The sequence below is a fragment of the Rhipicephalus sanguineus genome, chromosome 2, assembly GCF_013339695.2.
Source record: "Rhipicephalus sanguineus isolate Rsan-2018 chromosome 2, BIME_Rsan_1.4, whole genome shotgun sequence".
Lineage (NCBI taxonomy): Eukaryota > Metazoa > Arthropoda > Arachnida > Ixodida > Ixodidae > Rhipicephalus > Rhipicephalus sanguineus.
The window spans coordinates 218,621,627-218,643,528 of record NC_051177.1 but is presented as its reverse complement, the minus strand read 5'-3'; the positions used below and the strand labels follow the sequence as shown (position 1 = coordinate 218,643,528).

The following is a 21,902-nucleotide window of genomic DNA, read 5'->3' as shown; positions in this document are numbered from 1 at the left end:
CGAGTTCGGAAGACAGATCATCATCATCATCAGTAAAAGTGCTTTGCAGTTAAAAACGGCCAGACCTCCGTGGGTCGGCTGGCGCGTGCTCTCTCGCTGCCGTCTCCTTCGCTCGGCTCTGCAGTTTAGTAGCGCGCGCCCCCTCATAGCATCACCCCGTGCTTCGCACTTCCTCATACTCCCCTTCGGGGAAATGCGGGTTTTTTCTTCAAGGCAGGCCACAAGAGTGAACTTTTGCTTTAGCAAAATAATTACACTGTAGATTTACGCACAACGCAAGCTTATAGGAACCAGCAAAGGCACTGAAGTGAGCGCACAGAGCATAGGCTATTTGGGCCCGTTATATCTTGTGAACAAAATTGAAACCCTCTTTGGACTGACATAAGCGCTGTTCGATAAAAAAAATTTCGTAGAGATAGAGACCGGATTTTTAAAATTATTTTTTTACAACTCGGCTTTTTTGAAAAAGTTCAGATTTTTACTCGATTTTTTTCCTTTGCGCTGCCTACAGGAGAACAATCTTTCGCAGAAATATTGCAAAGGCTTTGTTCTACGCTGCCCACTTTTTTGCATTTTCTGCTTGAAATACGTAATGCCCGATGGCGCATTAAAGTTAGCAAGCTTCTTTGATTTGATGCTGTAGCGTACTCGCCCCAAGGAGCAGCGAGAAGCAAACACCTACACTCCTCGAAGTCTGGGCAAGAACTACTTTATTTTCTCAGAAAAACAGGCTTCGAAAGCGACGACACAAAAGGGGCGTGGCTGCGTATCTCCCGCGGCACGCCGGAGATAACGTGAGGCATGTTGACCGCATATGCGCCGTGCGCCTCTGTGTAAGAATTGGTATGCGCACACAAATAAAAATGATCGTGGTCACCGGCATCAACGCCCGCTACAAGAGGACCCCCCCCCCCCCCTAGACCGCGGAGCCATAGAGTAATATAAAAAAGGTTAAGAGAGGACACTCCCGTAGGCCCCTGCGGCTGATTTGGGTTCGCAGCGCACCAAACGGAAGTGGGGAATCCTAACAGCCGCCTCAGAGATCGGAAATCGCAAAAAAAAAATTAAAAATGCCCATCTCAGAGGCCATTATTTAGCTATAGGTAAAATTACACGGCCTCCGAGACCACTTCTGTACGTGTGATTGTCTCGGAGGTCATATATATATATATATATATATATATATATATATATATATATTTTTTTTTTTTTTTTAACGCGTTATTTGCATGCATAAGTAGCTTTGTGTAAGCCACACCGCCGGAGCGGCGAGCACACAATGCCATTGTTTAGGCAGACATGACAATCGCTGGGACAGACGAAACATTTTATTTCAAGTCACATTCTCAATAAGCACATACAAAAGATGGGTGCACTGCACAATGCAAGACAGCTGCCACATGTTGAGAAATTGCACAGTAGGAATAAATATGCGATATTTAGAAAATTCTCACATTACAATAAAAGTGCAGAAGACAGCATTAGCATCACAGAGGAAAAGGGGATTTCAGAGTGAAAAGAGGCCACTCGATTTAAGCGAATGAAGAATATGTATGACCATCCAAACACTAACTAGCTGAACGGCAAAATAGTGCGAAAGATACGGACATACTTTGATAGTTAGCTAATGACAACCACAACTTCAAAATGACATCTTGGAAAGGTGCAAAGGGCTACCTGTCGTCTCGCGGAATCCTGAACCACTTAGTACCACGCTCTCTCTCTATCCTGCCGTTGTTGCACCACACAGCGCAGCAGCAGCTGCCGTAGTACTTGACTCCGGACGGCATGACCTGGACAAAGAGAAAAAAGTTTACCGTATTTTCTCTGGCCTTCGCACAAATTGTCTGCGACGCACTTCTCAGCGCCCTTTCGCGAACAACAGTCCCAAGCAGTTGCCGCAGTGAAAACAAAGCAACTTTCGGTGCATGAACTACTGAGGCAGTATTTAACGAGATTACGTCGTAGCCACGGCCAACGAACACGGTTCTCATTTCTCAAGTTATCTCTAATTCGGCTCTTAACATAGGCGTCAAGCAAACTGCGAATACCACAAATAACGATTCTAAGCATAACTGCACTCTTTCACACATTTGCACACCCATGCAGTGAATTAGAACTGCGTGTAACGGCATTGTATGTACAAAGAAAACCTTACGACGCAAGCGGCGACTCATTTTTGGCGCCAAGAAAGGATTTCTTCGCTAACGTGCTGCGCAGCATTTCAAGTTGCTATTTCTTAATGCAAAGCAATTCAAGAGCATCATACGCGAAGCGTGAAGCACAAAGAAGCTTTCGGCGCTAAAACACAAAGTGCGTCAAATGTCAACTTAAAGCTGTAGCGACAAATACATTGCAAAGTAATGAAGGAAAAAAAGAACCTAATGAAGGCGTTCTTACCAAGCAGCCGCCAAGCAGAGTGACTTCCCGGCAGACGATCCCAGCGAATTCCACGGAGCACCGCGTCGTCTTGCCATGCCGGCAATCCTGACCATATATGGTCATGACAGCTACCAATCGATGATTTCGAACTGTCCAATCGCAGACGATAAAGACGGATTTAGAGCCGCACTGCGAGCCAGCGGAAGCCACTGCCGCAGCCACATAGTCTGACAAAGACAAGTAGATGTATCGTGAACTAGAAAAGGTACTGCAGTAGATAACTAGTACGCGCGTTCTCTTGGAAACAGGGAGTGACGTGCTGCCGTCTAACGGCTGGCGAGAAGCTGCGTAGCTCCGCCGCTTATAGGCTCGTGTGTCCACTCTTGTCATTTTCTGTTACTCTATGGCGGAGCGAGGAAAAAAAACGAGCAAATGTTAGCAAAAACGAGTTAGTCCATGAGCTGAGCCGGTTTCACACGGTCGAGAGAAACGACGTCCTCTCTGTCGCGAACACTAATGGTCACAGTTTTGTGCGAGCGCGACAGCACACGGAAGGGCCCGTCGTACGCAGGAGTCAACGGCGCTTTCACTGTGTCTCGTCGCACGAACACATGGGTTGCCGTATTCATGTCCGGGAACGAAAACACTCTTTGGTCGCGGCTGACGCGTGGCGCGTTGGGTTGCAGGTGCTCCAACCAGGAATGTAGCCTTTCCATATGTTCTGAAGGTGTCGGCGCAGTGCTTCGTTTCTCACCAAAGAATTCTCCCGGTAGTCGGATTGTAGAGCCGTACAGCATTTCTGCTGCACTGAATCCGAGGTCTCCTTTTAGCGCGGTACGCAGGCCCAGAAGAACGAGAGGGAGCTTCTCCACCCAGTGCTCTCTATTCAATTTGGCCGTTAGAGATGCCTTCAGTTGACGGTGTAGCCGCTCCACCATTCCATTGCTCGCTGGGTGGTAAGCCGTGGTGAACTGGAGCCGTGTTCCCAGAAGCCTCGCCAGCGCAGAGAATAGGTTGCTCTGGAATTGTCGTCCACGGTCGGTTGTTATGCGCAGTGGGCAGCCATAGCGTGAAACCCATGTGGCCACAAACGCCTGTGCGACGGTCTCGGCTGCGATGTCCAGAATCGGCGTCGCCTCAGGCCACCGTGAGTATTGGTCGACACATGTCGACACAGCGCTTGTCCCGTGGTCTTCGTTCCTTTGTCGTCCTTGTTTCATTCGCGCTGTTACTTTATTTGTTCTAATTATGAACCAACTAGCCCACATCAAGTTGTTACTATGTGAGCAGGTATCTGTAACCCTGGGAAGGCGGAAGAGGTCCTACTACGTAAGTCCAAGTGCACGTGGTCGAAACGACACTCTGGTGGCCGAAATGCTTGGAGTGCTGTGCGCGTGTGCCGAGTCACCTTGACTGCTTGACATATTCGGCACGTCTTCGCCCAGCGTTGAATGTCGGCGTTAATGCCTGGCCACACAAAGCGGTCGGTGACGAGCCTCTGCGTCGCGCGGATTCCTGGGTGGCTGAGGTCGTGAAGGCTGTCAAACACTGCACGCCGAAACTGGACGGGGACGAAGGGTCTTGGAGATTTCTGCGATGTGTCGCATGTGACCATAGTCGTTGTGTACGGTAGCGGGATCTCTTCGAGCACCAGTGACAGTGGATTCTGCCGCATCTCGGTTAGCTCTGGGTCTTCCCGCTGGGCGGCGGCTAATGTCTCAAAATCGACGGATGCTGAAACGGTGTCGATGCGGGAGAGTGCGTCGGCTGCTTGATTTTCGATCCCCGCTATGTAGCGGATGTCCGTGGAAAATTCGGAAATGAAAGAAAGTTGGCGTAGTTCTCTTTCCGAATATGAGGAACTGTTGTTTTTGAACGCATGTGTCAGCGGCTTGTGGTCCGTTAAAATGTGAAAAGTGCGACCTTCTAAGAAGAAACGGAAATGCTTTACGGAGCAATAAATGGCCAGCATCTCTCTTCCAAATGTGCTGTAGCGCACTTCGGCCTGTTTCAGACGTTTCGAAAAGAAACCTATCGGTTTCCAGTCCTTGCCGTCGTATTGTTGCAACACTGCTCCCACTGCTGTCGTTGAAGCGTCAACCATGAGTCGCGTTGGCGCGTCGGAAAGCGGGTGCATCAGAAGTGTTGCGGAGGCAAGCTGAGTTTTGGCGTCCTGGAACGCTTTTTCGTGCTCCGCTGACCAGTGAAACTCGGGTGTTTTCTTGGTGTCCCGGCGCAGCATGTCAGTTAGCGGCTGTAGAATGTGTGCACAGGATGGGATGAAGCGCCTATGGAAGTTGATCAGCCCGAGAAACTCGCGCAACTTGCGGAAAGAGGTAGGCGTGGGAAATTCCCTAACGGCTTGTACCCGTGATTCGAGCGGCAAGATGCCTTGCGGGGTGATTCGATGGCCTAGGAAATCTAGTGCTTCAACACCAAATATGCACTTTTGGGGCTTCAAAACCAGACCGTGCTCGTCAAGACGCTTGAAGAGGGGCCGCAGGTGATTTTCGTGCTATTCCGGCGTTTTGCTGGCGACCAAAATGTCGTCTAAGTAGACGAAGACAAAGAGCAGTCCGCGAATGACCTCATTCATGAAACGCTGGAACGTTTGTGCCGCGTTCTTCAGTCCGTACGGCATACGAACAAATTCAAAGAGGCCGAAAGGTGTTGTCACGGCCGTCTTTGGGATGTCGCTTGGTTCTACTGGAATCTGGTGATAAGCGGCCATCAGATCCAGCTTAGTGAAGATGGTCGTTCCCGCGAGGCGACCGCTGAAATCATGAATGTGAGGGAGAGGATATTGGTCTGCCGTTGTCGCAGCATTGAGAGCCCGATAATCACCGCAAGGCCGCCAGTCACCAGGCTCTTGTTTTGGCACCATGTGCAGCGCAGAAGACCAGTTGCTGGAAGAAGGTCGAATAATGCCGAGCTGGAGCATGTGGTCGAACTCACGACGGGCGATTTCGTGTCTTTGTCCAGCGAGCCTTCTAGGTCTAGCGGTGACGGGCGGTCCGGTGGTGACAATGTGATGCGTCACTTTGTGCTTGATTGGCAGTTCGGTGTTCCGAGGTTTGGTGATTTCAGGGAATTCAGCCAGAATCTTTTGAAAGTTTGACTCTGGGTGGAAAGTGCAAATGCCGCATGAGGACAGGTCAGACTTCAGTCCGACAACAGCGAGCGAAGTGACGTTGTCCTTGAGACGACGATCGCGAACGCTAACGTCAAGATTGAAGTGGCTCAGAAAGTCCGCTCCCAGGATGGCCATTCTGACGTCGGCCACAACAAAGAGCCATCGATATGTGCGCCTGAGTCCGATGTCTATCGTCATTGACTGCACTCCATATGACGCAATAGCAGTATTATTGACTGCAATTAGGCTGGAAATGGATTTGCCGCGTCGGCGATGTTGAGATGTTGCTGGTAGGATAGATAGCTCAGCTCCGGTATCGACAAGGAGGCGTGTGCCGGTGATTCGGTCGACAACGAAGAAGAGGCGGCTTGAGCGCTGGCCCGTGTCGCATTCCGCCGTTAGCGACTGGCCGGTGCGTTTCCCGTCCACGAGCATGGTTGGGTGCAGCGAGTGGCTTGCTCTCTGAAACGGCGGTGGTACCAGCAGACGCTCTGCTCTGCCTCGCTTGAGTGGCCGCGGTGCTGCGGGCTTCGAGCACGGGACGACGAACAATGCCGTGCAGGACGGTGTTTGTTAGACAGGGCGAGGTTTTCCACTGCTGCAGCCAGTCGGTCAACTCTGTCCTCTAAGCGACCTAACCGTCTTGCATGTTCGGACATTCCCGCTGCAGCAATAGGCATTTTTGATGGCTCAGTGCAGTCGGTGATGCGGTCGGCGAGTTGAGCCAGACGCTCGAGAGCCACGTCGTCCGAGCCAGCGAGTATCATCCGTGTTGACTGTGGCAGTCTCTGCAAAAACAACTCGCGAAGCAATGGCTGTTGACGCACCTCTGACGCTTGTTGGCCCAGCAGCTGACGCATTCGGTGGAGAAGTTGCGAGGGACGCTTGTCACCGAGCTCTTCATGAGACAGGAGTTGTTGCAGCCTGCTCTGTTCGGACATCTCAAGACGTTTCAGGACGGTGCTTTTTAGTTCGTCGTAGGCCTTCTCCGATAGAGTGGAGGTGAGCACATCGTCTACGGCGTCAGCGATGTGAGGTGGCAGTGCTGCAACGACGTGGAGGTATTTTGACTTCTGCGATGTGATGCGTCGAAGCTGGAAGCGGGCCTCGACTTGGCTGAACCACACCCTGGGGTTTTTGGGCCAGAAATGAGGAAGCTTTAACTCGGAGGCGTTGGTTGTGGTTGAGCTTGAAGTGCCTTCCTCGTCTGACATGGCTGCTGTTTTTCCAAACGTCGCGGGTCACCACTTTGTAGCGTACTCGCCCCAAGGATCAGCGAGAAGCAAACACCTACACTCCTCGAAGTCTGGGCAAGAACTACTTTATTTTCTCAGAAAAACAGGCTTCGAAAGCGACGACACAAAAGGGGCGTGGCTGCGTATCTCCCGCGGCACGCCGGAGATAACGTGAGGCATGGTGACCGCGTATGCGCCGTGCGCCTCTGTGTAAGAATTGGTATGCGCACACAAATAAAAATGATCGCGGTCACCGGCTTCAACGCCCGCTACAATGCCATGTGTGCCAGTTTTCGAACTTTATTTTCTCTTTTGAGGACAGCGTAAGAAAAGCGTAGATGTAATTCAAAGTGATGCGAATTAAGCGTTTATAGTTACAGTGTTTATAGTTCGAGTTAAGTTAGGCCGCGAAATATGAAAAAAAAATTGCGGTAACCAAAAACAGCACGCCCGCGCCGCGACCTTCACATTTCTTTTTTTCTTGCGCGCTGAGAGTGCTTTTCCGGAAATAAAATTTTCGGTTGCGTTCACTTCGAATGTGCCCACATTCCATATAAAAACACACAAAATCAACAATATGGACGGGACATGCATGTTCAATCTTTCGTGGAGTGACCCTGATTTTGTATCCATCCGCGCTGCCGTTCCTGCAAGAGTCAGTTTAGCTCGCGGAATTGGTGTGTGCTGGCCGCGCATGCCGCTCGTGTACTCTAGCTTCATTTCAAGCTCTGCGAGTGCCGTGATTCGTGGAAAGCATAAACGTAGTTGTGACGAAGCTACTTCGCGACGTGTTCAACAATTGTGGACACGCATGCAAGTATGTTCCTCCAGAGTGGCTGGTACAATAAGTGGGAGTTAGGCACAGTCGTAACATTTCCTGCGGAGAAATGGACTTCTCAGGTTGCATGCAAGAAGACCCTCTCGCAACTTCTTTTCTGCTAAGCTGGATGGATGAACGCAATCACCTTGATGTGCGATTTTGTTTCTTTAGACTCGCTGATTCTCTAAACTTTCAGCCTCTGCCATCCCTGAAGGTACGTTAAATTTCCTTCGACGTGCACCCTATATTCGAAACCTATAAAAAAGGGCGCTGCTTTGTATCCCTGCTTCAATGCTTGATATGTTTCAGGAATACGTTACGGCCGATTTTAGGTATGCAAGATTAAGCTGTCGTAATATAAATGTAGGTTACGCGTCGTTCTCACTCAAACGTACTGATTTTTATTGGGTGCCTCTTGGAGCTTGTTTCAAGATATCCATTATTGAAGATATACATTCAAGATATACATTTTACGTTCGAGCTAGCGTACTACTATGCTTCATCTGAAGTGCTGCTTATGGGACCTCATGGCTTCCAAGAAATTACATGTGTCGCGTGCTTTATTGTGGCACTGCAACATATTTCTCGGCCGGAGCATTTTCATAGCAACAGAACGCTGCTCGTGCCTGCCTGCACAGTACCATCTGCATTTAACGGCCGCCTTTTCGCGCTCTTCTAGTATAATTTCAAATGCGTATGGGTGTTGGTACGTGGGAGTAGGGAAAAGACGAAGCGTGAGGCTGGATGTCTCGCTACTAGCCGATTTGTTTTTTTAACAGCGAAGCTCTTCTTACCCCCGTATTCAGAAACGCTCCTTGACTTGAACTTGACTTGCCACCGCCTTCAACGCGTTTCGAACGCGATGCCTTTAGGCGGTGCCAAGGCAGCACAAACGCGTTTCAAACGCGCTGTCCAAGACGGTGGCAAGTAAAGTTCAAGTCGAGGAGCGTTTCTGAATACGGGGGTTAGTCAAGGCTTCATGTCCGGGGTCGGCGTTGAAGTGATCACGTGGCCTTGCAGTGTGGCGAGAGTCAGGCTCGGTAGGAAGGGGATGGGTGCGCCGTGCTGCGAGGGGCGAGAGCGCGCTGCGAGATGCGAGAGGATGCCGTGGGGTTAACCTTCGAGAAACGCGTCAAGATGGGGTGACGGCGAGCCGCAGTGTAGTGTAGAATAGCGTGTCAGTGTCAGTGTTCAGAACGAGAACATTTCTCGTTCTCCCGATTAAGAAGCCATCCGACTTGAGCGTCACCGAGAGCTCACGCGAGAACGGGCATGTCGTCTCCGAAGCTAAGCGCCAGCGAAGGGAAGACTTGAAGAACATCGAAGTACGATATAGCCTGATGAATGACGGGCATGAGCGTCGCTGTTTCGACAGTGTTCGCGAAGTGGAGCTGGCTGGATTTTTTTTTTTTTTTTGTGCGGCTCCTTCACGTGGAGCCGGTTTCTCTTTCTTCCTTCCTTCTCAGCTCTTTTGTTGCGGCGCAGTGGGAGGAAAGGAACCTTGCTTTACCGTTTAAAGGGACCGACAACTGATTTTTCCCGACAAAGTTTCTTACGGCGCGACAGGAAACTCACCCTTCGTAGCGTTTGTAGTTGCAGTGGTTTATCCGAAAAGCACGTAGTTATTTTATAAACAGTATATTTCGATCTCGAGAAGGAAGGAAAACGGGAGAGAGGAAAGACAGGGATGTTAACCAGTTTGGCATAACCGGTATGCTACCCTGTACAGGGGGAAGGGATGGGGGAGATCGAAAGAAGAGTAAAGAAAGAGAGAAAGAGAGGGGAACACACACGCACACACATAACGTCACAGCGCAGAGCGGCAGTCTTGTGCGGTATGCGGCATCATTAAAAAGTCTACAGCCGCTCGTGTAAGTCTGTTGTCCTTAGGAATTTGAGCAATGCCTTTGTTTCTTGAATTCTCGATGACTTATCAGGATGACATTGGTGAATCGTTTCTAGTGTCAACGGTCTGTTGTGAAGACGAGCGAGAGCGAATATCAGGGATCGTCTCTGCGCAGCGTAGCGAGGACAGTCGCAGAAGATATGCTGCAAGGTCTCCTCGGTGCCATACTCGCATGGAGGCTTGCTCGAGCAACGCTGAGAATTGATAGCGATGCCGCTAGCCCTTATGAAAGCTGTCGTTGTTCTGCTTTCGCAGGAGTTACTGTAGCTATGCTTAACCACCTTTATCTTGAGCTTTGCAACCATTTTTGAAAATAAGAAGCTGTTACAATGAGATGTGTGGCTTTACACACCTTCCCGGTATTTGTACAGCGTTGTGTGCGCCTGCACACAAGGTTGCCTGCGCCTGTTTCACGGGTGGCTTGTCCCGGCGTCGTTACCCTCTCGATACACGAGCCAAGCCAAGTAATCGAAAACGTAACTGTGCATATGCACGGCCGCACCGAGTAGCAGCGCGCGTCATTTCTGAGACGAAGTGTAGGTAGCAAAACTCTGTCGCTCCAAAATCTTAGCAACCTGGAAACTGCTTGCTGAAAAGCACGCTGAAAAGTTGCTCAAGACGCGCTGACGAGCATGGGATCATTACGTCACGCGAAGGCAGCGCCACTTTAATGCATACTACTAACGCAGGCCTATATGAACATTATTATGGAGTAATACCTTTTTATATAAAGAAACGAACAATATTTCAATACTAACAAAAAAATCATCAACCGCGTACAGTAATCAACGGTCACGTGGCCGTCTTCATCGGATCATTCATGTTCTTGCCGCCAGAGGCGCCACAGGTCATTTTTCGCGACTTTCAATTAAGAAATAAAAATATAAATCCATCTCTCACGAAAAAAGCAGGGTTGGTTTGAGTCAGTGCGACGGGCAATCTTTACATCAGTGGAGTCAACTCATTTCATATTCTGGGCAGTTGTCGGTCCCTTTAAGGTTGTCGCGCTTCTGAGAGCCACGGCTGGAATAACGAAAAACGAAACGTCGGAGCGGCTACAGCTCGAGGCGTTCTGGTGCATTTGTCCGTCTTCCACTGCGTGTGTGATAGCTGTGAGCCACTACCGTGTCCGTCGTTTGAAATCCGCTGGCGTGGAGCGAGGCACTGTGTTGCGGGTTCCACGCGCAGTGGTTCAGGTGGGTGTTATGCACCGCTCGGTTTCTACCTGCGCCGCCTCACCTCGACCCAGCTAGCACTGAACTCCTGGGCCTTTCGATGGTCAATGTCTTCCGCACATTACTGAACACCTTGAAAGGCTTTTTTTTTTCATTGAAGGGGTACCATACTACGCAAGCACGAAGGATTGAAGAAAAAAAAAGGTACAAAAGACAGCACACTAACTGTTTATTTCTTCAGAACAAGCCAATATATAGGCATACACAACACACGCGCCACCCTGTACTCCAACCCCCCAGCTTCTGTGAACGCTGTTGCGCAAGTGTCACAAGGAAAAAAGGCCACACGTATGCAAAAAATGTTCAGGCACTACGAATCGCACGTGCGCATATACCACATGTATGCGTAAAACAGAATATCATCTCCTTTGCACTATAACAGACTAGCCGCTTCTACTGACAAAGATATCACACACCACTGCTCGGATCAACATGAGACTCCTAAAAAAAACTTCTCGTAAAAAGAGCTGTATCAGTGGCACGATCCAAATGACTTAAAAAAACCTCGAGGGCCCCAAACGACGACGCAAATCTAATCCCAGTGACAGGGTTACAAAACAACAACAAGGGTAAAAAACGACAGAAAGAGGCAATTAAGCACTACAGATGAAGAAGCAACCACCGATAACAATTATTAATAATTTTTGGAGTTTAACCTTTCCAAAACCACGATATAATTATGCGAGACACCGCATGGAGGGCTCCGGAAATTTCGACCACCTGTGGGTCTTTAAGGTGCACCTAAATCTAAGTACACGGGCCTCTAGCATTTTCGCCTCCATCGAAATTTCGGCCGCCGCGGCCGGGATTCGATACCGCGACCTGCATCGATAGCAACTAACAACACTCCTAAGATGAACTACCGGTAACAAGAATGGCATAGATGAAAACAAGACAAAAAAAAATGCCCCCACCTCCCCGAAGGGAATCGTGAGGAAATGCGAATGCATTTCTTGCGCCGAGAGTACACGGCGCAGTAATTTTAATGGCGTAAATTAATGACGAGACGAGGATTTGTACCGTAACCATTTATTTACACATTCATCAGCACCTGTTTGTGTTGTCATTGTACCTGACGGCCATAATCTCAGCCTTGTGGTCGCCGTTGGCGTTTCACAGCGGCGTCTCGAGCACACATTTCGAGAGGCGCCCAGCCAGCGGACGGGAGAGTGGGGCGCAGGGAGGAGAGAGAGCGAACGGCGAGAGAAGGAGCGGCGAAGCACTGCACCCAATGCCACCTAGAAGAGCGGTGCGGAGCCGGCGCGCACCCGCGCAAACCGCGGTGAGGAGGCGGAGCTCGCGCAGTCACGTGGGGTGTGACGTCGCTGCGCCGTTGCTACAGACGCTCCTCTCCTTTCCTCGCGCCGTTGCTATGGGACGGCGGATTCAGGGTCGCTTATAAAGTGCATTCGCACTTAAAAAAAACAGAAGTTTAACGCAACCATACAGGAACTCAGCTTCTCTGTGCGAAAATAAAATAAAAGGCGTGCTGGCGCACTTGACATTATGCTGCTTTATGAAAAAAGCTTTTATAATTTCTCGTCCTGTTTTGTCTTTCGACTTAGCCATGATTCCCACTTTGTCAAATTGCGCTACGCAGTCGCAGCTCCTACAATGGCAATCTAGGTGCCCACTTTTCCTACCCCTAACGGCCAGACTGTGTTCTTGCATCCGTTCATTAATACATCGCCCCGTCTTCCCGATGTCAACTTTTCCGCATGTTAACGGAATACAGTACACGACACCTGAAACGCACTTCGTGAAAACATTAGCACGCTTCTTCGTTACACTCAACTGCGACCTTGTTGTTCACTAATCAACAGATCTGCTACAGCTTGCAAGGTGCAGAAAACTCTACACGCACACCATGTCCAATGGCAACTTTTTTTAACATTGTACACCTATGTGCACTTGATTATTACACGAATTTCCATGTAAGACGACGTCATCAATGCCATTACACTGTGACGTTACCATGACGTTATATATGGCAAGAATTTGTGCCGTCACAATGACGTCAGAACATGCCGTAATGTGATGTCGTCATCACGCAGCATCATAGCTTGATCAAAAGCGAGCGGATCACGGCGACTGTGCAAAACCATTCGAGGTGCAGAAAGTTTGCAATGTCTCGCATCTCGGACACAGCGAAAAACCACGTTAGGTGGAGACAGATTCTAGGGATCCCTACAACCGACTAAGAATAAAATAAAGCCAAAAACGTAGAAGATGGCTTTCGCCATCGAGTCGTCTTAGGCGGTGTCCAAGGGACCGTGCGAGTGTTGTGTTTCGACTACTATTAGCCCGTCTTGAGACAACGCTCTGCCTTTGAGTTTTCAGTTGCCAGCGCAATATACTTGTCTCTCTACTGCTGGATTATAACTACACCAATAAATAATAAATGCATAATGTAAAAAAATAATTAAATGAAGCAGCCTCAAGTTTGTTTCTGCTAAACATTAGTGTTCTAGGCGGTCTAAATTTTCACAGCTGCGGTGTAATTGTACATGCAATAATTGAGGCCCCAAAAATGACATGATCTAGCTTTAATGAAAACACCTTCATTCAAGACGCAGCAATGAGTTCTATTATTTCACGCTCGCCACTATACATCCCTTTATGTTTCAAAAACGAGAAAGCTTCATAAACTTTTAAGCATATTTCTTGTATTCATACGTGCGTCGACGTGACAGCTGGTATTCGTTTGCAGAGAACCTCAACGCTTTATTTGAACTCGTACAGTTCTCGCTTTCATGCGTTGAACTGTCTGTATCTAAGAATTTTATAAATATTGTCAAATAGAGAATTTTAGAGGAATCGTCGAAATCAGGCAATCATTACGGGAATTCTGGCTTCTTCTAAATTCGGCAAGCACGGTAAGAAATGAATTCGAGCACTCTTGTTTGAACCCTACGACGACGTTTGGTAGAGCTCGTATAATCTTTTCCGCTAATCACGACGAAAGGTCAGAAGTCAGAATTGGGCTTTGTTTCATGCGATACAATTATCGGTGTACTTGTTGCACTCTATCATATTTGCAAATAGATTCGACTCATGTTTTTTTACTCTTAAGTCAGTCGAAGATCAGACGATATCTATATGCATGTTTCACTCATTACAGAAGCTTTTTCATACGAGCAACCTTGCACCAATGGCGTGGGATTCTATCCAGGATGACGTAGCGGCTGCAATGCAACCAATAGGACACATATTGACTCTTTGATTGGTTATTTAGATCTTATGTCCACTTTAATGCTTAGCGTTGTGAATCGAGCTTTTACAAGCATACAGCATCGCTATTTTGTGGGCGTAATGAGAACGTATGGTTCTTAAGCTATGGACGGTTGGGAGCGCGGACGTTCCCACCAAACCGATGAGGCGGCTTGTAGGTTTGGAACGACACTTTATGCACACAAAAACACACACCAAAACAAACTATACAAACACAGAAAAAAGCAGGAGCTAGCCAATTAGCGTCCCTGATCTCAAACAAAAGTCAAGCGCTCAAGGCTACCACGGGTTCACCCACTTGACAGTCCATCGAGTTGAGCGAGGCGTAGTGCTGAGGCCCGGTGACGAGGTGAGATAGGGAGAGGGGAGATTCGGGGAGGTTGGCATTGGCTCCTGAACACTGGGGATGGAACTTGATGCTTGCGGTTGCTAAGCGTTCGCAGACGGAGGAAGCTGGCGGCCACCTGAAGCCCGTAGCCTCAACTCGTGGACCGCGACGCTGCGGTGCGACACTCGGGTCCGGCCACCCGAATCTATTGAACGACTTGCCCCGCCTGCTTGTTCCTTTTCTTCTCCTGCACGCGGCTCTCCTCTTTTGCGCGTGCATCCGCGTACTTGTCGTCTTCTTCTACCACCGCACACACAGCGCACTCGCTCGGTGGCGCGCACACCATAGTGGCGTAATTTTGCGAGAGGGCACGTCGGTTAGCTACAGACGATGGGAATGTTAAGGCGCCGTGCGCAGTATAATTTTTTCCCGAAGTTTCTGCCCATCTTTTCAGATAATTGGGTAGAAGCCGCTAAATTGTGTAAAACGGTCGACAAGCATTTGGGGCATTTTCGAGCTTTAACCCGGCCGCAACGTTTAAAAAAAATTAGGACACCTTCGCACTAGTGGTGCCAAGCCGGAAGGAAGTGCTGAGCTGGGCGGCTTGCTTTGTTTCTCTTTAGCTTTCTTTCTCCTCCTCTTTCTTTCTTTTCCTCTTTCTTCTCTCTGTTTTTCTTCAATTTGTTATCTGCGTTTATCTCTATTTCTCTCTCTCTATTTCTTTTTCATCCTTTCTCTTTCTATCCTTCTCTTTCTTTCCTCACTCTCTATTTCCCGCTGGTTTCATTTTTTTTCTATCCTTTTTCTCTCTCTATTTCTTTCTGTCCCTTTCTTTGATTCTCACTCTGTCTTTCTGTCTGCCTTTCTTTCTCTCTGTTTCTGTCTTCCTCATTTTTCTATCTTGTGCTTTACTCTCTCCCCAGCTCTTTGCCCTTCTCACCGTCAATTCGATCCTCCTCACCCTCACTATCCTTCCCCACCCCTTTGCTATACTATACCATACAAGGCTAGCTATGCTCAGGCAGAGTGCCGGGATAGGCGAGTGGTTACGACGCTCGCTTTGGTAACGTGGGTACACGCTTTCGAATTCCGTCTCGCCAAGACATTTTTTCCCTTTCTCCTTCTTTTTATCTCTTCTTTGCTGTCTTTCCCCCTTTCAGAATTTGCCCTCGCATCCATCAAATTTCTTGCAGTTCGTGCCGGACAAATCAGCTCACGTGTTCTGGCACCGAAGCAGAAGATGAAGAAGAGGACGAAGAGCAAGACGAGGTCGAAGAGGGCGCGTGCCGGTTCATGATGATGACCATTTCTGTTCGCCCGTCACGGGCCAACGGCGAGCTGAAAGAGCTCCACTCTTAGAACTTGCGACCGGCGAACGCGTCATATCGAAAACTTATGATTCACCACCATTAAAATGGGAAGAGCTCGCTGGTGGCTGGAAAGAGATGAGGCTTTTTAATATTTTGAAAGCACCCCCATTCCGTGAACTCTCCCGCCTCCGCCCGAACTCCTCGCCTGTGACCTCGGTTTAGTGCAGGTTTTTCTGAAGATGGTTATCCAGTTTTTACGGTGAAAGCCTTTTCACGGTCGTGTGAGGTACACAAAATATGGTTTCAAAAAAGTGAATGCGCTACTTTGTTCTTGCGGCGTCGCGTGGGTGAAAAAAATCAAGAGAACACGTCAGTGCACGAGCTGCGCATTCACTTCGCCATTGCGGCGTTCGCCTGAATAAATATTCGGCAGATCCCACGCGTTCTGAGAATCGGTTTCACGCGAAGCATTGAGCGATTACTCTATGCTGTATTTTACGGCATTGAGCCAAGCGTTACGAGGTGGATCGACGTGTTTTTTTAAGTGTAGTAGCTGTGTGCACATCGTGCACTTAAAAGGGACGTCGACAACACCGGCGTTTAAATGGCAACCTATGGTCCGACGTAACGTCAGCCCTCATGTTAGAGTACATACGTAACTTTCGTTAACGTATTCCTCCTGGGTCAAGCAATGCTTCAATATAACTTGCTGAATAATAGTAATACAAATGCAGCGTTTATTACGCTGCTATAAAAGCGGAGTGAACACCGGAACCACTGACGCCTGTATCGTAGGAGTACATATGTAGTGTTTATTCCTTTCTTGTAAAATTGGATAGCCAGCACCAAACCACAATTGACGTTGCACCGAGGTTACGCCTGCATAGGCTGTTTTTCCAAACCAGTTTATAGGCCTGAAGTCGCTCAGTGGTAAAAACAAAGATTCTGGGCAGAAGCACAAGAAAAACCACACGTAAAATGTTCGAGGCTTTTTGCAGAGAAAAAGACAAGGACCGCTGTGTAAGCATCCCGTCACTATCTTTGTTTCCCAGTGAATTTCAGTTCATCAGATCTAGACTATGAGATGGAAGGAGCAGGAAGAAAATGCATGTCTTGATAGTGTGCGTGTTGGCTTTATCTGATGTTAATGCGAGCATGTGCCACATGTACATATTCAAGCCTTCGTGCGGATGAATAAATCAGTTGGAAGTGAGAGCTGTACGTAGTTGAAGCCTGTGTGTGTGGGTGTGTGTGTGTGAATGTATCGTGTGATTGTGCTCTACTTAAGTTTTTGGAAACGCTCAGTGGTAGAATACCTGCTTGCCACGCCGAATGGTGGGTTCGATTCCTGCTTGAATCCTAAATTTTATTCTTTCCATTGGTCGGGTCAACACTGCTGATGTCAGTTTTACCTAACGCTGTCGCATTTAAATTACCATGGTCTGTTCTCGCCGTTCCTATGTTAGATATAAATTGTCAATCAGCTCTGGGCCAACGGAAGATCCTTTGGCCTACCGGTGTCTACGTGGGCGGAGCCACCGACTTAGCCTGGGGGCTTTGCCCTCGGGCCGTAGTTTCTCGGGCCATAATAAAGTTTTTGTCATGCTATGCTAAGCTGTGCCACATACCCGTACACAGCGGCGCGTGGTAATCGGGTATGTGCCACACGCATCTGGAGGAAAGGGTTTGACGAAGAAGGCGACAGGATTTTCACGTTATTCATGTCATGACCCGACAGGCATATTCGTCAAATACTCTTACCCTCCCATGCGAATTTTGGTCATCACCAAGTTAAGGAGGCGATTGTGACAGCACCAGACGTAGGCGGATAGATAGATAGATAGATAGATAGATAGATAGATAGATAGATAGATAGATAGATAGATAGATAGATAGATAGATAGATAGATAGATAGATAGATAGATAGATAGATAGATAGATAGATAGATAGATAGATAGATAGATAGATAGATAGATAGATAGATAGATAGATACGCACAAAGTGCCAAATGTTCGCTAAGAAATGCTTCGCGTTTAAAAAATGCGGGAAGCTTGCACTAAATTGCTAAAAGCTTGGAACAGCGAAGCTGGTTGATCATCAGCTCGTCGTGCTGCAGCACGTGATTGGATCCAGTGTGCATCGCCGAAGGAGCAGAAGCCAAGAGACGGCGACGAGCGGACCTGGAATACGTACAAAGCTTGCCACTCTGAGTATGTTGAAATCGCTGTCCCGGAGCGATGGTGTAAGAAACTGTGGCGGTTGCTATGGCGGCGGCTCGGTGGCGGCTGCTCCTCGGCCCGGCGGCGGCTGGGTATCTTTAACACAAGCGCGGTTCAGCAGGAATTTCTCCTTAACGGACGTCTTACAGCCAGCTTTATGAGCTTCGCTGTTTAAAATATCGGAAGTTTGCTCCGGTTGAATTCTGTTAAACCAAGTTTGTCGAGTGATAGCTGAGATTTCTTTGCATTGGCAAAGGACGAGACCATTGGTTTGCAGAGCTTTAACTTGATACGCATTGTGAGCCTCACAGTTCGAATGCCCTGCTCATGCTTCTTCTTCCTCCATGCCTTGTTCTGGCAAAGCGGCTGCTTGACAGTTGCTTTCTTAGCAGCTACTGCCGCATCTACAATCCATTGAGGACATAGGCCTGCAATGATTTTTCTTATTCTACTTATCTGCTGATGTGAAGCGTTCGTTAGCAACATATTCACTAACGTGCAATCTTTTACCATTTATTCTCCGAGAGAACTTGTGCCGCCCAGAAACACCTCAGACGTACTGTAGAGGCACAAAGCGTCACAGAATATCACCGCTGTTCACACTATTGCCACTTCAAGCTCTGTTTGCCTGCTGATTGGTATTAGTAAAGAAAGCATTTGCAGTGACATAAAGAAAAAACGAATATATCTAACTCAAATAGCAAGGCCGTTCAATATTAAACAATCACAGTGAATAAATATACAGGGTGTTTCCCGTAAGTAGAACCAAATATTAAAAAAAACGAGTGGTCAACTGTGGCTAGATGAAAGCAACAGCTAATAGTTGCGGCCATGTGGCGCTCGTTATGGTTTTTCTTATATTGCGCTTAAGCGCTTAATTAACCAAGGCGAAATATACAACACTTTTAGTATACACTTAAGAGCCAAGCGCGCTTCGCAGCATATTACAGCGCACTTAAAAGCGTCTGATCCATATTTTTTTTTATTTGGCGACGTGCATGCTGCCAGGTGAATATTTCCGGCTCTTAACCCATATATGCCCAGTGTCCTACATATAGGACGCTTCTTTGATGCACTATAACATCGCTATTTCTTTAGCTGATGACTAGCGCCACCTACAGCGCATCAAGCAGGCCTCATTCTCAACGTGTGCAAGCCTAGACATTGCTTGCTTTTCATGCTGCCACGTGCCTACCGCTTTCTCCGGGCAAACGCGTGCTTTGTGTGAAAGACGTCATGGAGAAGAAGAAGTGCAATGTCGGTGTGTACGTTAAATGTTTCAAGGCTTCCCACACCCGCACATAGCACCTCTAATGTCAAGTGTCCTATATGTATAGGACGGCTTGAAAAACAGTGTTTCATTTACATGGCAGTAACTAAAGAACTTGTCCTTTCTTTTGAGAGTAGAAGTACATTTCTTGTGAAAAAAAAACATTTGTTTGTCATTTTTTTCTGATTCATTCTAAAAAGACAGGGCGTGCAAACACGGACACGGACCCTGTCTTTTTAGAATGAATACTTACCAACTAGCTCAGCTCTCTGTTATTCTAAGCTTCATTTTTTCTGAGTTTGGGCATATATGGGTTAAAGAGAGCCCGCGAAATAAAGTAAGGTAGCACGCGCTACCTTACTGCAGCACTCTCCAAATGCTTCGAGCGAAACAATCGGCGCGCGGACCGTCGCCCTACCGATTCTCAGGGTCGATGGCGTTTGGTTGCCGTGTGCTGGCCGTCATGAATGTTGACACACAGTGAAGCCAGTGCCTATAGCAGCGGCGCTCATTTAGCCATGGTCCACGCGGCGGTTGTTTCGCTCGAAGCACTTTTGAGAGCGCTGCAGTAGGGTAGCGCACGAGGGCAGTAACGTGGTGATATTTCTTCGGCTTTCTTTAAACGCGGGAAAAAATCACTATGCAGCGTGTACATTTCGACAAAAAATTGGATCGGTCGTTTTGGAATGCCCTTTAAAACGTAACGAAACGCACTTGTCCGTAAATTGAATATCAGAAATGTTGCATAATTCATCTTAGGTAATTAACAATTTAAGCGCATTATAAAAATGCCCTAATGAGAGCCACGTGACGGTAAACCATGTCGTTGGTTTTATTCAGCTGAGGTTAACCAATTCTTTGAAAATGTTTCACTCCGGTTACGTGAAACACCCTCTATAAGCACCATGCAGGCGCATCCCTAAAAGCTATGAGAATAGAGTACAGCATTATGGATCGTCAACTTAGATGTTGTAGAAAACTCAGTACCTTTAGAAAATAGCATAAGAGGGCTCGTGGGAACGCTCATGAGAAGAACTGAGTACTTGCTATTATGTTTCTCCAGTCCCCTTCCTAACATCTTGAAGATTTTTGCTTTTAATGTCCATTATTATAATGCAAACTCAATTTCTCTATTTTACTAAATCGTAAGCGGAATTTTTGTTACTGTATACTTTTGGCACGCTCAGATTATTTTACCTTTGTCCTGAACATCGTCTTGACATAAATGTAACTTTACACGCGATGTAGATATATAAATAATAGCAATGGCGAAGATAGTCAAAAATGGAAATGCAGATAACTTATTTTAGCAGTAGGTTACAAAAGACACATTACGGTAATCAGACGGGCAACAACTATACACAGGCTTAGCATTTCTGCTAACAATCAAATTATCATTAAAGGGACTGACAACTGCCCAGACATGAAATGAGATGACTCCACTGATGTAAACATTGTCCGTCGGATTGACTCAAACCAACACTGTTTTTTTTTTTGTGAGAGGTGGATTTATATTTTTATTTCTTAAATGAAAGTCGCGAAAAATGACCTATGGCGCCTCTGGCGGCAAAAACATTACCGATCCGATGTGCCCGGCCACTTGACTGTTGGTGCTGTACGCAGTCGACGAATTTTTTTTTTTTTAGCATTGAAATATTGTTTGTTTCCTTATATTAAAAGGTATTACTGCATAAAAATGTACATATAGGCCTGTGTTAGTAGCATGCATTAAAGTGACGCTGCCTTCGCGTGACGTAATAACACGACGCTCGTCAGCGCGTCTTGAGCCACTTTTCAGCGTGCTCATGCAACCGTGCACGCGATTTCAAGGTCGCTAAGGTTTTTGAGCGACATAGTTTTGCCCCCTACACTTCGTCTCAGAATTGACGCGCGCTGCTACTCGGCGCGGCCGCGCGTATGCGTAGTGACCTTTTCGATGACTTGGCTTGGCTCGTGCATGGAGAGAGTAACGACGCCGGGACAAGCCACCCATGACACAGGTGCAGGCATCCTTGGATGCATGCGCACACAACGCGATACAAATGCAGGGAAGGTGTATAATGCCACATCGTCTCATTGTAAAAGCTTGTTATTTTCAAAAATAGTTGGAAAGCTCTAAATAAAGCGGTTAAGCATAGTTGCAAGAACTGCTGCAAATGCAGAACAACGACAGTTTTCACAAATCGCGAGAAGGGCTGGCGGCTTCGCTATCAATTCTCAGCGTTGCTGGAGGAAAGGTACGACGGTGTTTAGAGCCTTTCAGATCGAAAAATACTGCTTGTAAAATAACTACGTGCTTTTCGGATTAACTACTGCAGCTACAAACACTGCGAAGGGTGAGCTTTTCGTCGCGCCTTAAAAAAGTGGGTCGAAAAAAATCAGTTGTCGGTCCCTTTAAAAAAAGATTGTTCATCTCTTCCTCATAGGAATCGGTATAACACGAAAGTGAGACGTGTCGTCACAGAAGTAGTTGACTGCTTTTGCGCATTGGTATATCAGAGCTTGTATAATGTATATTGTTGTTTGGCATATATAGCACCGCCTGATGTCGACGCACTGACGTTGACGCCTAGTGGCACATCTCCGTACCGACGACAACGCCCAAGATGGTGATTTAACCCTTGCGGTAGCTGAAGTTCTTAACGTATACATGGACACCGCATATGGTGAATCCCGCGCAAATATGGCGTCAACAAGCGCATAGTAAACACTGATACTCAATATGCACTACTCCAGAGCGTCGTGAAACGCCACGAGAAACGCTACGCCCATTGTGTCTTCCCTCAAGCCTCGCACTTAATTCTCACAGGGCGAGCGGGTAACGCGGTGCG

At 47.6% G+C, this 21,902-nt stretch overlaps 1 protein-coding gene and 1 long non-coding RNA gene across 2 annotated transcripts; both read right to left on the bottom strand.

Annotated features, from left to right (window-relative positions):
- Positions 1-1,310: 1,310 nt before the first annotated feature.
- On the bottom strand, positions 1,311-2,768 carry LOC125757308 (uncharacterized). The gene is made up of 2 exons (XR_007415230.1): positions 2,401-2,768; positions 1,311-1,793 (listed from the first exon to the last, which is right to left on the bottom strand). It is a non-coding gene; the product is annotated as an uncharacterized LOC125757308 (long non-coding RNA).
- Positions 2,769-2,831: 63 nt separating this feature from the next.
- LOC119382236 (uncharacterized) lies at positions 2,832-4,057 on the bottom strand. The gene is made up of 2 exons (XM_037649947.1): positions 3,860-4,057; positions 2,832-3,401 (listed from the first exon to the last, which is right to left on the bottom strand). Exons 1-2 carry the CDS (start codon positions 4,055-4,057, stop codon positions 2,832-2,834), a joined length of 768 nt encoding a protein of 255 aa, XP_037505875.1.
- Positions 4,058-21,902: the final 17,845 nt, after the last annotated feature.